Consider the following 16,290-nt stretch of genomic DNA (forward strand, 5'->3'; position numbering starts at 1 on the left):
GAGTGATACAAGCTTTCAGATGGTTTAGGGAGTCATGAGAATTTACTTCAAACTACAGTTTTGAGAATTGAATTTTTCCATTGTGGGTTTCTCTTGACACAGCATTCAATAAGAGCCCTGGCGCTGCGGGTCCTGAGAGAGATCTTGCGGAACCAGCCAGCGAGGTTTAAGAATTACGCGGAGTTGACTATCATGAAAACACTGGAAGCACATAAGGATTCCCACAAGGAGGTGAGTGAGCCTTTCAGTGTTCCTATGGAGAAAGCAATATGGACCTGCTGAGGAAATGTAGGACCTGTGAGACTTCATGGGCAAACATATTGATCCATCTTGACAGTAGAACAAATTTATTTATGTGCTGAAGCAGAGAGGAAGACAGTTGAGACTGACAGAGCTGTTTAAGAGAATTTGGACCTATCTGGAACTGTAGACCGCTGTTTATCAACTTCAGGGTTTCGTTGCTCATTCTGAGAGGCTGAGACCCCACAGTAGACAAGTGCACGTCTAGTAACACTGGGGAGGTCATGTGCTCCCTCTGACCATATGGGTAAGGATAGGAAATGTACTGCAGAAAACAAAGTCCACATTCAAGCAGAACTGTGTGTGAAAACTGAAAGGTAATGTTGGGCCATGCTGGAGAATGGGGAACTGGTGAGTAGCAGGTGAAAATGGACAAAGAAGCCATGCTGCTGAAAAGAAGTTGGGGCAGAGGAAGAAACAAAAGCATGGATGAATTGTGTTTTCCTTTTGTGAGAGAACCTGTGTGTAAAACTGAAATTAATCTTCTAGAGTAAAAAATAAAGGGATATAATGATAATATTTGAAGTGGATCAATTCAAATTACATTTAAAGTCAATCTTTGTAGATTGACTTCTAAGCTGGATCTTTTGATCTACCTTGTACATGTTGCAAATTTAAACTAAACCTTGGAAAGGGCCACATGAATTTCTCTATATGTCTGTGATGGCTTTGTTACCCAAGGCCTTGCTTTGGAATCTAAGACACTTACTCTGCTTTGCAACAGACTTGTCCTAAAAGAGCAATTTTAGGTATCTCTGTGTGGAGAGCTTTGATCATTAAAAAGATCCTTGTATAGATCAGACTTCTCCTGAGCATTGCGTAACTGGCCCACAGTTATGTTAGCTATACATAGCAGAAACTGTATTGTTTAAAAATCAAAACAAAGCAACAAAACAAAAAATACTCTCTGGGAAAGAAACTAGCAGTTTGGATTTCTCCAAAGTACAAAAGTAGAAACTGTTTAATCCTTTAGTGATAATGTGGAGCACCATACTCTTCCTACCTTCCTCTCTGTGGTTTAGAGCCTTTGTACTCCTGTCGCTTTCAGCCCAGAGTAATAAGAAGCAGTTGTAAATTAATTTCCTGATAAAGCAGTCAGACAAAACATTATGTTCTGAAGGAGTGCCTTTTATTGGCAAGTTTTCCTGGTTGCGTACTTCTCGGCTCACCTTGAGTCAGTGCCCTTTGGGGTTTTTTTTTGAGAGTCCTCCAAAACTGCCATTTCTAGCAGAACCTTTGCAGGTTGTCTCTGTCATTGTGTTTAATGCCCCTCAGAATGTCCTCGTGGGACTGATGGGTCTTAGAGAAATCAAGAATATTGCTGAAAATGTGATACATTATGCCTCTGTACTCTGTTCTTCATGCTTGTGGTATGGAAATGTTCTTCAGGATTTGCATGAGGTGCCTTCTGAGGAAAAGCAGAGCAGAATAAATCTGGTACAGAAAAGGCCAGGAATGAAGATATGTGAATTCTAGAACTTCTTATAGAAGAATAATTGAGCTGTATTGCTATCAGCAAGTAGCTGCTGTGCTGTATACAGCATGCCTTTGAGGGTTCTGCATTGCATCTTCATAATTTAAAAAATCAAACTTGCAGCTGCTGCAATGACACCTTTATGTGACAGTTGCCACAGCAGGACGCTGCAGGTATAATCCTGTCTTGCTCTCTGTTGCTAAACAGTTGTCTGCACAGCTGTATTAGGTGGTGGCACTGGTGCTGTTTTTTTCATCATAGAATCGTAGAATACTTTAGGTTGGAAGGGACCTTTAAGATCATCAAGTCCAACCATTGAGCCATTAGGGCTCTAAAGTCCTCTGCTAAAACAGATCAGAATCTGTCAGGGTTGGAAGGGACCACAAGGGTCACCCAGTTCCAACCCCTCTGCCATGAGCAGCCTATGAATGCGTTTTTTTCTGATCCCTGTGTAAATGGGACTCTCAGAACTATGATGCAGCCATGAAAGGCATCATCTGTCTGTCAGTAGTTTGAGAATATCAGCATTTGTGAAGTTAAGAAAGATTTCCCAACTTGCACTGGAGTATCTCTGCATGAGCTAGGCTCAAGGTATACCTGGGCCTAATTGACTAACGCTTTAGGTATTTTTACCTGTAGCTGGGGTTTGCCGATTCAGTTAAGTCTGTGAAAAATTAACTGAGAGTCCATTTGGGCGTAATTCAGTTGGTCAAACTCATAGCCAGAAGGTCACAAATTCCCATCCATGGTGGCCCTCCAACTTGTCTCACTGCTGACTCACTCAGCTCTCACTGCAGTGTTGCTCTTTCCAAGGAGAGCAGAGGAGCTGGCCTTTGACTTGATCCTACTGAGGAGGAGGTTAAGTGAAGATTCACCAGTTTGTGATTGAAGAGCACTTGCAAACAATAGCTGAAGGAAAGGAAAGGTCTGAGCAGCCTGTTCTATGGTTTTCTTTTTCACAGGATCAGAGTGATATTAAAAGCAGTGGTGTACCATCCTTAGACTACCTAACGTAAGATCTTGCTCTAGACTGTAAAATCTATTTCAAAGAAAGCTGCTCTGTAATTAGGTTAGGAAAGTGTTAATCCTTGTGCTGATGAGGCCCTGATAGGATGTCACTTCAGGGTTTGATATGCTTCTGGGCTGCTTCTGCCTTGCAGTAGAAGACAGGAGCAGTCCTAGCTTATGGTTTGTGATCCTCTGGCATTCAACAGGGTGTGTGAGTTAGCAGAAAAAGACTGTTTTGAGCGAGCTGTATCTTTTTCAATCTTTCTTACCTCAGTTTCCTCTTCAGCACAGGGCCTGCTAATTGTTCCAAGTTATTACTCAGTTTTTGTTATGTATGGCCTATGGAGAATCAATCTAAAGTGAACAAGCAAAGAGAGTTTGAAGAGGAGCAAAGTACAGAGCTGTTAATCTTGGGTACTGTCTCCAAGAAGTCATCATACTAAGAAGCAGTTCTTTGGAAGTCAAGAAGGTTCATTTGTCTACCCAAGTTCCAATACTGCTGCTGTTCAGCATGGCCAGGAGGGTTCAAATAACAGATTATAATCAACACAGTCACCAGCCAGTGAATATCAGCCCTCCTCCAACTGAATTCCAGTGTCTGGTTGAAGACTGTTTGAGACAGAAGGGTCTGTAGTTTTCATTCCAGGCTATATAATTGGAAGTATCAAAAGAGCATAGTTGGATATTTTGGGATGCTTGGGTAATTGGCTGTTTTTCCAAGTCCAAGCAGTAGTCTTTGGACAGTTTGGATCTTTGCCATGGCTATGACTCTTCTGCCTTCTGTTGCTGAAGGTAAGATGTAGGATCAGCAGAGCAGCACAGCTAAGAGCACCTCTTCACTTCCCAGAGACACAGAAGAGGAAAACTTGTTACATGGAGTTGGAACCTGAGTCATGCCTTGTTGTGAGCACAAATGCAGGAGACGGGCAAAGGACAGACCTCAGTGGGGACTCAAAATTAACGTAACCCTAGGCTACAGACTAGAAGACTTTGGGTCAGGTTCTATGTCTAGCTTGCATTTTTTAACTTCAGCCTGTTTTTATACTGTTTGTTGTATAACAGCCTATTCAGTGCTGCTGATTTAACAAGGAGATGTGAAGAGTCAAGCCTGCTTCATACACAACTGTAAATATTTATGGGGTTTGACATGTAAATACCTTTCACTTACTTTTGGAGCATTAGAACGTAATTGAAGTTGTGGACAGTATTAAATCTTGTTGATTTTTATCACTCTTTGTTTGGAGTTATTTGGAAGAGAACCATCTTTCTGTTGCCAATCAGTTAATATTAACTCATTTGTTCCAGTGTAGTTACTCACCCATAACTAAGGAGAGAGGTTGCCTGCTGACCAAATACCATCGATATGACATTGCTTCAGATTCATACCAGCAACATGAGTATGAGTTCTTATTATTGACTATATTAAAACAGAAATAGTTCATTAGCTTGGGAGAAGTTAAAGTGAAAATCATAGGACAGCTAATTCTGTGCTTCTGTCTCTGCCACTCTTTTTCTCTGCAGCTAAGTCTGTAGATCTAGCTGAAGTGTATTTTCTGTGTGTAAGGAAAGGATATTATGCCATCTGTTAGACATCTAATTTTGGTCCAGAAGGTCCATAAATATAATTGGGCTGTAACATCCTTTGTTGTAACCCTCTAAAAGAGAATGAAAAAGAAGAAATCGCCACTATCTATTAACTGTGGACAATTGTTACTGTATTGCTGAGGTGCTTTTAGACTGGCCTCTGACATCTATAGTACTATTAGCAACTGTCCTCTGATGATATGATCTATGTAGATTTCTGCAGAATGTAGCTTGCTAAAGAATAAAAAGCATTAAATGGTCAGCCTTTAAAGTTAATTGATATATAGTCCTTGCTGAAAGCTGCCAAGCACTACAGCTCAGCAGTTGTTGGTGTTTCCCAGTATATGTTTATGTGCTTTTTCTAATTCCCAACACATTTCAAATATTTAGTGCATAGGAGAAGCAGTCTAATCTGCTTCATCTCCTCTGAATCCCTTATAAAAATCGCATTGTTTTTTCATCTGCTTAGCACTCCCTGTTGCTGAGTCCACTTCCTGCTTTGAAACCAAGTTCTTAATTGTTTGTTCCTGTCTGGATCAGACTGTAAAGCCTTCAGGGATGGGAGTTTGCCTGTCTAGGTATTGGTAAGCCTCCATCTCCTCCAGCTTAGATTATGCAGGCTTTAGGTAATCACCTCTAGATGGCAAAAATTGGCTCAGAAATACAACCGCATGCCTTGTAAGCCCAAAAGCAAAACCTTGTTGTTCTGCTTAATAAATCTCTCTTGTGCTCTGCATGTTTCACAACAGCATACAAAGCCTTGAAGTTTTCAGTGGGGTTTTACCTACACTGCCTCACCCTCTAAGTCTTTCTGCAGAGCTGGAGCAGCTAGCAGTTGTGGCAGGGTAGTCCAGCTTAGGGTCCTACATACGGCTGTCATCTAGGTGGACAGATGCTGCTGTGCTGGAATCCCAATGTTTTACACTCATGCCCTGTGTAGCCTGTGAACCTGGCATGTTCTGCTTTAAGTGAGTCAGGACATACATTTTTTTTTAATTTGCCAATAGTTTGTCACTTCAAAGCAGAAATGAAGCCATCAAAACGCTTCAGAAAGCTGCTGCATATTGACCAAGTACACATTACCACAGACAAGCTGCTTGCTGCAGCCATCGGGCTTCAAGCAGCGTCTGTAACACACTTAAAGTAAAAACTGAACAGAAGAAAAGATGTGGAAAAGGTGGACTCTTGGTTCTGGCTGCCATAAATGAACAGGATCCCATGGCTGCAGTGCATTGTGAACCAGATAAACCAGTGGGAATTGTCATCCAAACTTTGTCCAGCAAATTTTGTCGAACAGCAATGATACAAATGTGCTTTTCTATTAAAAGAAAGGGATCTGTGACAGGTGGCTGTCTTGATCACACTATTCCTAGGATTGCACATCAGCATGTCCCCTCCCACTGAAATCAGAAAGCATTTCATGTGCATGCTCCTGGGACTTCCTGACCTTTTACTTTGAAGCTTGCTTCTTTATAGAGCCAAGGAAGCCACTGTTGGAGGTGAACAGCCTGCCTGTGTGCTACACCTCTTTGACTTTGTGCGTGAGAATATGGTTCCTTCCCTAAAACAAACTGGGTGGAAGTATAACCATTTTTGTCTTTTGAGAGACTCACTGGAAAGGTCTTAATGCACTGCAGATGTCTCTCAAGGAACCCACCAGCAAACACAACATATGTTATGCCAGCAGAAGTCAGGTTTAATCTAGTCTTCAGTGTGTAGAGCATAATGTAAGCATTTGGAAAGGAGGAAAACCTGCTTCTTTAAGGCAAAGTGCTATCTTTTAGATCTGCATTCCTGGGCTACCTGCCCTGTGTTGAATGAACTATCCAGTTCAAGCCATGGTTTGCTCTGGGCTTTTACTGGGAGGTAAAATCATGTTTGTGACATACCTTACACACAGCCTAGTGTCTGTGATTTATTAAAACACTGCAGGCTATCTCTAGTCTTGCACATCTTGCTTCATAGCCACCCTTTTGAACTTGCCTCTTCCAGGTACCATCATAATTTGATGACTTTGCTTGTTTTCTTTCATATTTTTTGTATCACTGAGAATAATCATACTAGGTCAGACAACAAATTTGCTTTGCTTGATAGTGACTAGCAAGTGACTAGCAAGAAGCAAGCATACAGTGATGCTTCCTTGAGGATATCCTCCCTCCTCCCAGTGGTCTGAAGCTTACAGCCTTCCAATGCTAATGGTTCTGCCTGCATCTGTGTGTATTTTGGCCTTTGTTTTTTCTTCAGTAAACTTGCCTAATTTTTAATCCTCATGTGGCAATGAGCTACCCAGTCTGAGCATGTAGCAAACAGCACCCTTTCTTTTTCTCAAATTTAAAAGATGCATTTATAGCCAGTTTCCTGTGGTGTCTGTTGTTAGTGTGAGCTGTTCCTGTCACTTCCCCATGTGTATATGTTGATACTGTCTCCAAAGATGGGAGGAAGACCTGTTTCTTGATGCTGTTTGCTCATTTCTCCCATTCCTTTTAAGGTTGTTTCTCTCTGCTGTTCAGGTTAAAGCCCTGATTAAAAAAGATGTTTGATTTGATCATGTATGGTATGTATAATTTGCAAGACCAAGTGTTGTGCCTCATGGCAAAATATCTTTGCTAAACGCTGCTGTAATTGCATGTTCTTGTTGCTAAGTGAGGTAGCAGTTGATACCTCTTGATAATGGACTTGGCTCTGTGTGGGAATGCTGCTACCTTCTCGGGCATTACCAGGAGAGCAGGGCTCTGAGTGTGCTGTGTAAGTGTTCATAGACATGCTTCCCCTCGTGGGATGCCGAGTCAGTCTGGGTGGCTGAATGCTTTGTTCTGCCAAAGCCAGGAGGAAAGACCTTTTGGACAGGGCTGGTACTTGTGGAATGGTGGTATTTTGCTTTCTGTGCCAGCAGGGATGAGCTTGTATTTTTGGCTTGCTCCCAGCTAGTATTGCCCTGTCTCTTCCTACACCCTGTCTCCTGCTTGTCCTTTCCAAGGGAGCCAGGAGCTGGTTACCTGCAGAGGCTCTGATGCAGGCAAGCATGTAAGCACACGCTGGAGTCTCATTGATGTCAGGTAGACTTCAGCACGTTGTTAAAGTTAAACATGAACTTAAGGAGTTTGCTGCAGTGTGGCTTAGATGCTGACATTGTCAGATGTGCTTTCAGAAGATTTGGAAGTCTCCCCAGTGGTGTCACGGTTACAAGCTACTGTCAGCCGGAAGCCGGCTGGACACATGTAATACATCCTTCTGTGTTCAGAGGGAAGGTGCTTCAGGGAGAAGTGATGTGAAATACCCAACTGCTGTGTAAGTGTGGCCAGATCCACACTAGAAATGGGCAGCTGTGCTGAAGCAGGATTTGCAGGGGCATAAATAAATCCTGCACCTTCACAACTTTTCTTGCTGACCTTATGATGTGCAAAATATGTGTGACCTTTGGTTGCTATTCGAACCCTCACTTGTTTTGTAAAGAATTACAGCTGTATTTTAACCCCTTGTGCTTGGAATTGGTTAATGGGCTTTTTTATAAGAAGGTTTTGTCTCCTACACTTGCTTCATACCTACAACTTAATGTCCATGGTAAACTCTATGCAAACATACAGCTGAAAGCCAGATAGAATGACTCATTGACATTTTTACTTACTGGTGTACTGTTTGGAGTTTACAGTAGTGTATTTGAGATCTGAGTCTGTCCATAAGTGCATACTAAAATATTATTGCTTTCTTATCAAGTAAGACACCAAGAAGATTTATGGTTTTAAAAAAAATAACTTTTTTTTTTGGTGACTTGTGATATATGTGCAAACATATCTCAGGATGTCTGAAAACATGTACTAACAGTATTTGGAGCTGTTGTAAAGAAAAATCCTAGACAGCCTGTATCCAAATAGTTACAGTTGGGTTTTTTAGCTAATGACTTTTTTGTGAATGTTGTTAGATTGGTTACGATCTGTCTGGGCTCTCTGTAAGTCCCACTGCATTGTTTGTGGCCAGCTTGATGGTAGCAGTTTTTCAGCACTGGGAAAGTGGATGTCAAAAGCCACAGTGCCAAGAAGTGAATTCCTTTAAAAGAGACCTCCTGGGAGCTCATGACTTCATCCACTCGAGCAATTCAATGCTATGGAACCAAAGCATGCCATTAGGTTTCTCTTCAGTACTTGGGTCTTTCTCCCCTTTCCTAACAAAATCTAACATAGTGCTTGCTTCTAAACTAGTACTAGCTTATGTGGAAGAGTACTAACTTCCATGCTTCTTGTGTGAAATTGAAGAGGAATTAACAAAGAAATATCTGGAAGAGGGAAAACTTGCTGGAATTGGGGAAAATTATTATGTTCTGCTTGGTTACTCATTCATAGATCTTTCATGAGGAAATTCTTTTGGAATTGACGACATTGTGGATTGCTATTCTTTTTGGAAAGTATTTTAATATTATAATGCTGAGGAAGGCCTGAAGTAGATGGAGCAGTTTAACAGCTTGTCTTCTGTAAATAGGGTACTGATACAGAAGCAATCAGGGTCTCAGGTCTGCTTCACCATCCTGTCTGTACCATGCCTGCATGGTGTATTTTTACCATGTGAAGTGTCTGAGATCACTTTCACAGCTGGGTTTGCTTTAGAGGATGCCAAGAGCTAAGTGGATGAGTCTTGTTATTTCCTGGGTGTACAAGTATCTCGTGGTCATTCCTGTTTCAGGGAGGTAGCTATGGAGATGAGTGGAAGATCAACGAAAGTGGTGTGGCTGTAATGCTAAGACTGGATGAAGCAGGCTTTGTAGATGGAGGTGATCTCTTCTGGTCACTATTTGTTGCTGCCATATTAAAAAGCAATTAAACCTATCTGGAAAATGTTTTGTAGTCCAGGAAGGGAGACGTTCTTGTCCTATTAAGGACTGACATGAACATCCAGATGTTCCTAGTTTGTGCATTATCCACGGTAGTTAAAAATAATGAAAACTTACCTCTTTTGGGGCTTTGATAGAGGAACATCTGCACATGGGTTGCCTTAGTTAGATAGAAATCCATGAGTTTGATACCATGACAGTGTGGGGAAGAGGAGAACAAAGGAGAATTCAGAAGCTAATGGCTTCAGTCTGAGTGTTGGGAGACCTGTGGTTTGATTTATTTGGTTTTTTTGTGGATTGCCTGGAACAAGTTTCCTACTGGTGGTTTCAAAGTATTGACTTCCAACAGTAGTTCATCATAGGTTGAGTCAGAGAACTGGTGCTAGGCATCTGAGCTTCCCACATGATCAGGAAAGGGGGAGTGCCTTGAAAGGACGTGTTAATGGTCCTGGGCTCAGAACTGGGGACTGCGTGGAGCTAACTGGGAGAGCCTAAGCATGAGCATTCGTGAATGCTTCTTTCTTAGAGTTGAGGTGTTGGATTTAAGTCTGCCCATTGGTGCATCTCTGTCCACTCGGGATTTACCCTCCCTTAAAAGTAAGCCCTGAGAAAAAGGGAGGGGAAAAAAAAAAAGAAGCTTCCCTATGGTTTCACTCTTTCTGGCCAAAAATCACACGCTTTTCCCTCCCAATGTCCTTGTTTCAGTACAGAAGATAGAGGATGCTTTTGCTCTTTTTGCCTGGCAATTAGCACAGACACTTGAAAAAAGAAAACCTGCCTTCCCATCCTGTTTTTTTGTTTGTTTCTTGCTTTATTTTTTTTGTTGGGGGGGTGTGTGTTTTGGTGTTTTGGGTTTTTGCTTGTTTGTTTGTCTTTTAATCTAATTACTGCAGAATGTAAAATGAATTAACTCATGGGAGGAGATACCAAAACTGGGTCTTTCCTCTTTCAGCTAGCTGTCCTACCTGCTGGGCAAGAGTGTGAAAGTTGTAGGCTTGCCTTCCCTCAGGCTAAGAGTGGAATTGAATTTAGGATCTCCCTTGTGTTACATGACTGCTTCACAGTGTGAGCTAGTTGCCAAAGGTGCATGCTGCCACTTGTTCCTCCTATGTTATATAGCGATCCCACTGCTGTCTTAATGGGTTAGATGTGCTGAGAGCACAGCAGCCTGGTCAGGGATGCCCTAAAGCCCGTTTGTGTCTATAGCCTGGGTTTGACTGCAGCATAGTTTAGCTGGGAAGTGGCAGAGCACGTCTGTGTAGGCATGAGTGTCTCAGCCTGGGCACCCAGGCACTCGGCACGCGAGGTGCACACTAAAAGGTGCAACACTGTCATTCATTTTCCCTAACATTGGACACTTTGAAGATTCGACTGGACAGAGTGCTGGGCCACCTTGTCTAGATGGTGCTTTTGCCAAGAAAGGTTAGACCAACCAATCCTTGAGATCGTCTCCAACTTGACTTTCTGTGTGTATAATGTTTAAGGAGATAAATAGTGTATACATCTAAGCTAGTGGGTTAAGATTCTTTGATGGTGGCTGGAGAAATGTTGTCTTTTTGCCTCTCCTAGGATGGGGATACCTGTCTGTCCTGGGTGACAGATGACTATTTCAAACTAGCCACAACTTGGAGACACTTAGGTTAGGCAGGATGGACTTCTTAGCACTGGCTGGAGCAAGGGTGTTGCTGGAGGTGAAGGATGTGAATTCTCAGTCAGTCACCTCTCAACAGAGCCTCCTTAACAAACCTGCCCAAGCATTTCCTGGCATACTCCTAGTGCATACCAGTGGGCTTGGCTGTGCTGTGTAAACTTTTGCTCTGCTTTCATTCCAGGTTGTCAGAGCTGCTGAAGAAGCTGCTTCCACCCTGGCAAGTTCCATCCACCCTGAGCAATGTATCAAGGTGCTTTGCCCCATCATTCAGACTGCGGATTATCCAATCAACTTAGCTGCCATCAAAATGCAGACAAAAGTCATTGAGAGGATTTCCAAGGAATCGTTGCATCAGCTGCTTCCCGATATTATTCCTGGGTTGTTACAGGTACAAAATCACAAATGCTGCTGAACACAAAATACTGTTGAGTAGTTTGTGAAGTCTGTGACCTAAGAGAGGGTAAGTTATCATAAGTGAGCTTTTGCTGTTTTTAATCTTAAGGAAAAGAAAGCTCAGATTCTGACATGTGTGTTCCACAATTAGGTGCCTTGATCTGAATCTTGAGCAAGCCAGTAGCAGCCAGAGAGTATGTCTGAGAGTAGGAGTTAGACACATCCTCTGCTGTCTCAGTGCATCCCAAGCAATACATCTTGTAGTCTCCTTTAATTCTGCTGAGCTGTTCTGCATTTTGATTGTACTTTGCACTTGAATATGAAACCTGGCAGGCGGGCTAGTCCTTTTCTCTCCAAAATCAGGGCCGAGCTTCTTGCTGACTTCATTCAGCCTCTTTCATAACCCTCTCAGGCTGGGTGGGGAGCTGTGTCTTTGGCAGTGCTCAGGCTTGGTCTTACATTGTGAGTGTAGCTTTTAGTGCTGGCTGGAGCAGTGTTGTCTTCTGTTCCCTGAACAAGCAGCTGGCAATGCCAGGTGCTGGCAGGAGGCTGGAAGCAAGAAGGAATTAAGGAGAGATAGCAGTGAAGGAGGAGAGAGAATGTGTGTGTGTTTACTGGGGAGGGATTGCGACAGGAACAAGTCAGTCATTGTGAAAGGGAGAGATGTTTGGGTGGGGAAGACTTTAGTGGAGGACTGAGATAAAGAAGCCTCCTCATTGTGAGCATAAGAAGTTGGAAGAACAAGAGCAAAGTCAGAAATTCCCCTTCTGCATCCTATCATTTTTCGCAGCTTTGTAGTGTCAGCTCTTGCAATTCTTTTCTTAAATCTCAGCTTCTGGGAATAAGACAATTCTGTATTGATCTCAACTTTTGTTGTAAAATGTTTTTAGCCATAATTGTTGCAGACAATGATCTGAACAGTGGAGCTTCAATACACTGGAAAAGTTTGGGACCAGCCTTTAAAAACACAGTTATATTTGTTTTATTAAATGGCTTCCATGTCTTAAAACAGATCTTATTTTGAAGCCTAGTTTGCTGTTTTTCATCTTGTAGCTGCCAGTGATGTTTCCTCGTCTTCCCATAGTGTTTGAAACGATCTGCTCCTCATGTTTGGGAATTATTTGGGGACCCTTCTGGCTGAAGGACTGTGTCTGTGTACTCGTTCACTGTGGTGAAGAGGCAAGGAGTGCTGGGCAGCAGCAATGTGAGCACAAGTGTGGAGCTCAGCAGCCTGGAGCAGGATCCCCGTGAGCAGATGGGATCTCTGTTTAGAACAGGGCTTGGCTGGGGAAAGCCATGGTGTTTGCCCAAGTCCTGATGGGAGCCCTGGCTTCCTCAGAGCCGGGCTGCAGGGCACTCTCCCATGTGCTCCATCTTGATACAGCATCAGGCTGAAGAGAGCTCTGAGCCCATGTCACCTCCTGAGTGAACACTCCAGCCATTGGGATGTGTTATTAAATGCCAGGAGAAGCAGCAGCCACCGCCGTGATGCTTCTCTGAGCTCACCTAGAGCTCTTGCGTTTATAGTCACGTGCTCTTTGGGGTTGAAAATGGTCATTTCAGACAGAATTTTGACCCTGCAGCTAGACCAGCCCCAGCTGTGCCACGTCCCTCCTCCCGGCTCTCCCAGCAGAGCTCACCCTGCATCTGGAGGATCCAGTTCCAGTGAAGCCATGGCTGCCTTTCTCATGGGGTGGCTGCTGAGTGATGAAGCCCTGAGTACAGGACCAATGTCACCAGCTTCTCAGTGACCTAGTGGCTAGCTTGAGCTCTCCTGAAGCTGCCAGAGATCCAGCACACCTACAGGGGTCTTTCAACATGTTTTCTGTGGTATTTCCTACCTGATAATCAAAAAGCTCCATATTACAAAGGCAGTTCATCTAACAGACTTGCACATGGGTGTAGTGTTGTTATGCACAGTGTTTAAGTCCAGTTAAAGAGTTGGGAAATATCCACAATGACTGATTTTTGTACTTTCTAATGACTAGATAGAATGATTCTATTCAAAGACCTATTTGGGTAGAATCTGTTCATGAAATAAGATTCTAGTTTTCATGCCTGGAGTGATTAAAAACCGTCAAGCCATTTTGCTGCAAAATTCATCTCCATCTGTAACTCTGCTGTCAGGAGCAGAATTGGTTTCATTTGTGTTAGATTTGGGTCAGGAGAGACTTTCTGAAGGCAAACTGGGAGCATGAGAGCCCCCCCTCCCCCCAAGAAGTGCTAACCATCCAGGATGACATAACGGTGATCTGAACTGGACATGGGATTGTGGATGTAGAGTCCTAAGCTCATTGTGGGAAACTGTATTGCTACTTAATGCGATAAGTAACAGGATATGAATAACTTATAGTAATAACTAATGATAATTATTAGTTAATAATAACTAATAAGATATTTGGTGAGAGTATTTTCTCACTCTGGGTAGTCGGGTTGCAAACTGTTATGTTAAGCAGGGCCTTTCTATTGACCTGTTAGGTCAGCCACATGGAAATGTTCATCAGTTCTTCAGTATGTTCTTCTGGAAGGGTGTTGGTGAGTGCTGTTTGACTTCAGACATTTTTTTTCCTTATTTCCTAGGGTTATGACAATACGGAGAGCAGCGTCCGTAAAGCTAGCGTATTTTGCCTAGTGGCAATTTATTCAGTAATTGGAGAAGAACTGAAACCTCATCTTGCACAACTCACGGGAAGCAAGGTACAAGAGTAATGTGTCCCTGGTGTTTTCCTGGTAGCCAGCTGAATGGCTTGCACTGCTAGCAGCAAGACCAGTGGCTTCACAGTAGCTCTGGGTCAAGTTCCCTCTACTCTGTTGAATCTTCTCTCACCCTGCCAAACACCACTAGAACAGCACAGCACTGGCTCAGCAGTGTGAGCATTAGAAATCCCACTAAGTAAGTTCTGGTGGGGTTCAGGGCTTGGTTTCATGATGCGTTTGATCCTGTGTAACTGCAGGCTGCCACTGAGCGGGTCCTTCCCCCTAGAGCCATGTTTACCTTGCCCCTTCGGCGCTGCACCCAGGGGTGACTGAGCAGCGAGTTGGTTCAGCTGGCTACGCTGCCTGAGAGCCAGAGCTGCAACACAAATTAATTGGCTTTCAGTCTGCCTTGCAGCCACACAGGTAATGTAGTAACAGAGAGCAGTGGGAAGGCATGGCTGGGGTGGGTGGGAGAGCAGGTCCTCTCAGCAGCAGGTTGTAATTAGGGCTGGCAGAAACACAAGTGAAGCTTCACTCTTGGCATGGCAGATATGTCCCTTTCCTCCTGGGACACCAGCAAGCTCAACTGACTCTTCAAAGGACTTTGTGCCCTGGAATCAGGTTAGCAGCAAAACTCAAATTCTGACTTGATGCTGCAAGTGAAACCAAATCCTAATTGAGCTCTGTCCTTCAGACAAGAGCTGGCATTTTGTGCTCAGGCGAGTGGTGTTTGCTTTTCAGAGCTGCTCAGGAAGCCATCACAAGATTTCTTTTCATGTTCGAAGTCATTATACCTAAGATTTCTGTAATTTTAAGAAGAAGTCTATGGATTCTTTTTTCTGAAATAGATCTCTGCATGTGAATAACTGCTTAGTTCAGAGGTCTTCATTCTCTTATTTTGAAACAATTTCTTTTGTGGGTAGGAAGTCTAGTCCAAAACAACCTGAGACTACTTGGATTTTATTTCTGAATTTTGAGTTGCCTTGTCCTTAAACAAATTACTTGTGCCTCCAAATTGCTCTGGAAAGAGACAGCTATGGGTGCTGGGGTTTACCCTATTATATTTCCACAGTTAGGAAATCCCCCTGTAAAATATTGTAGAAACTTTATTATTCCAGTATCCCAAGTGCCACAGACTTAGTGTACCACATAACTAACTATAAACATGTGAGTAATCCTTCTGGGTTTACGCAGACCGCCTGCATGTTTAAAGTTAAGTGTGTGCATGAGTCATGGCAGGATCTGGAGCTAAGGTGGTAAGGCAGAAAAACAAAACAAACCCTTGCAAGGGAAGTATGTAGTCCTGACAGCTGCAGTTTCACTACATGTACCAAGTTAGTGAAGGCATTTAAATGTCGTTGAAAATGAAAATTTTATAAAGCATGGAGAATTCAGGGTGTTTCCTAGGAGGCACCGTGGCTCTCGCATTGTCAGTGTGCCTGCAGCCCCACTGACCTCTGTGGGAATCCTGCTTGCCCAGAGCAGGCTGCGGGACGGATGGCTGGGAACCGACAGCTACTCAAGTGAAATGCAAGAGGTTTTTCTGAATCTCATTAAATCTGTCTGTAACTAAGTGACACTAGTCACACCCTCCTGCCTCTATTCTGAAATCTGCTCAGCTTTGCTTCTGCTTTTCCTCCAGAGAGCCCAGTGTCAGCTCGCTCAAAACTGAGTTCACCACAGAATGCAAGTTTTAAGATTTGCAGTTCACTTTTGTCCGCCTGTTTTTCCTGGCATCTTCTCTTGATGTTTGTTTCTTTCTTTCTTCCAGATGAAGCTACTGAACTTGTACATAAAGAGGGCCCAGACCACCAACAGCAACAGCAGTTCCTCTTCAGATGTTTCAACGCACAGTTAATGGAGATCTGTGGACATGTGTAGGCTTAGAAGCAATCAACGGTGCCTCTCGGAGACCTTTCTGCTACTCTTCACTGGCGCGCTCCATCGGCTCAAGGAGGCCGTGCAGATATTTATTGCAATCAGTATTTTAGTCCCTTAAAAGCTTTTATGTAGAAACTTACTGGTATTGAATGTAAAGGAAGCAAGGTCTGTGTTGCAGTCTTCATTAAAAGTGAACAACAGAAAGCCATACTTAAACATATTTGTTTAGCCTGCTGAAATCTCAGAAATATGTTTAGGTGAGCGTTCCAAACTGAGTCCAAGGACCTGGACACATGTAAAGGTCAAACAAATCTTGTTGGTTTAGTTCATACGTAGTTTCGGTTTGTGTGTGCTAGTTACCTGCTCTCTCCCTACAGCTGCATCCATTCTGGCTAGGTTCTCCTCTTCTTACAAGTCTCGTAGTCCTGCTTTGTACTCCCTTTGCAGCTTGCCTAACATGCAGGGCTCTCTGTGGGGAGA

At 43.2% G+C, this 16,290-nt stretch overlaps 1 protein-coding gene across 1 annotated transcript in view; it reads left to right on the forward strand.

Annotated features, from left to right (window-relative positions):
- Positions 1 to 16,044, forward strand: part of CLASP1 (cytoplasmic linker associated protein 1) — a 129,409-nt gene extending 113,365 nt beyond the window's left edge. Inside the window, exons 35-38 of the mRNA XM_008937384.1 lie at positions 103 to 231; positions 11,021 to 11,227; positions 13,813 to 13,929; positions 15,701 to 16,044. Of these exons, the coding sequence (XP_008935632.1) occupies positions 103 to 231; positions 11,021 to 11,227; positions 13,813 to 13,929; positions 15,701 to 15,787 (540 nt within the window). The 3' untranslated portion in view covers positions 15,788 to 16,044. The remainder of the gene's footprint in view (positions 1 to 102; positions 232 to 11,020; positions 11,228 to 13,812; positions 13,930 to 15,700) is intronic.
- The last annotated feature ends 246 nt before the right edge of the window (positions 16,045 to 16,290 follow it).

The sequence above is a fragment of the Merops nubicus genome, unplaced genomic scaffold (assembly GCF_000691845.1).
Source record: "Merops nubicus isolate BGI_N331 unplaced genomic scaffold, ASM69184v1 scaffold5383, whole genome shotgun sequence".
NCBI classification, from domain to species: domain Eukaryota; kingdom Metazoa; phylum Chordata; class Aves; order Coraciiformes; family Meropidae; genus Merops; species Merops nubicus.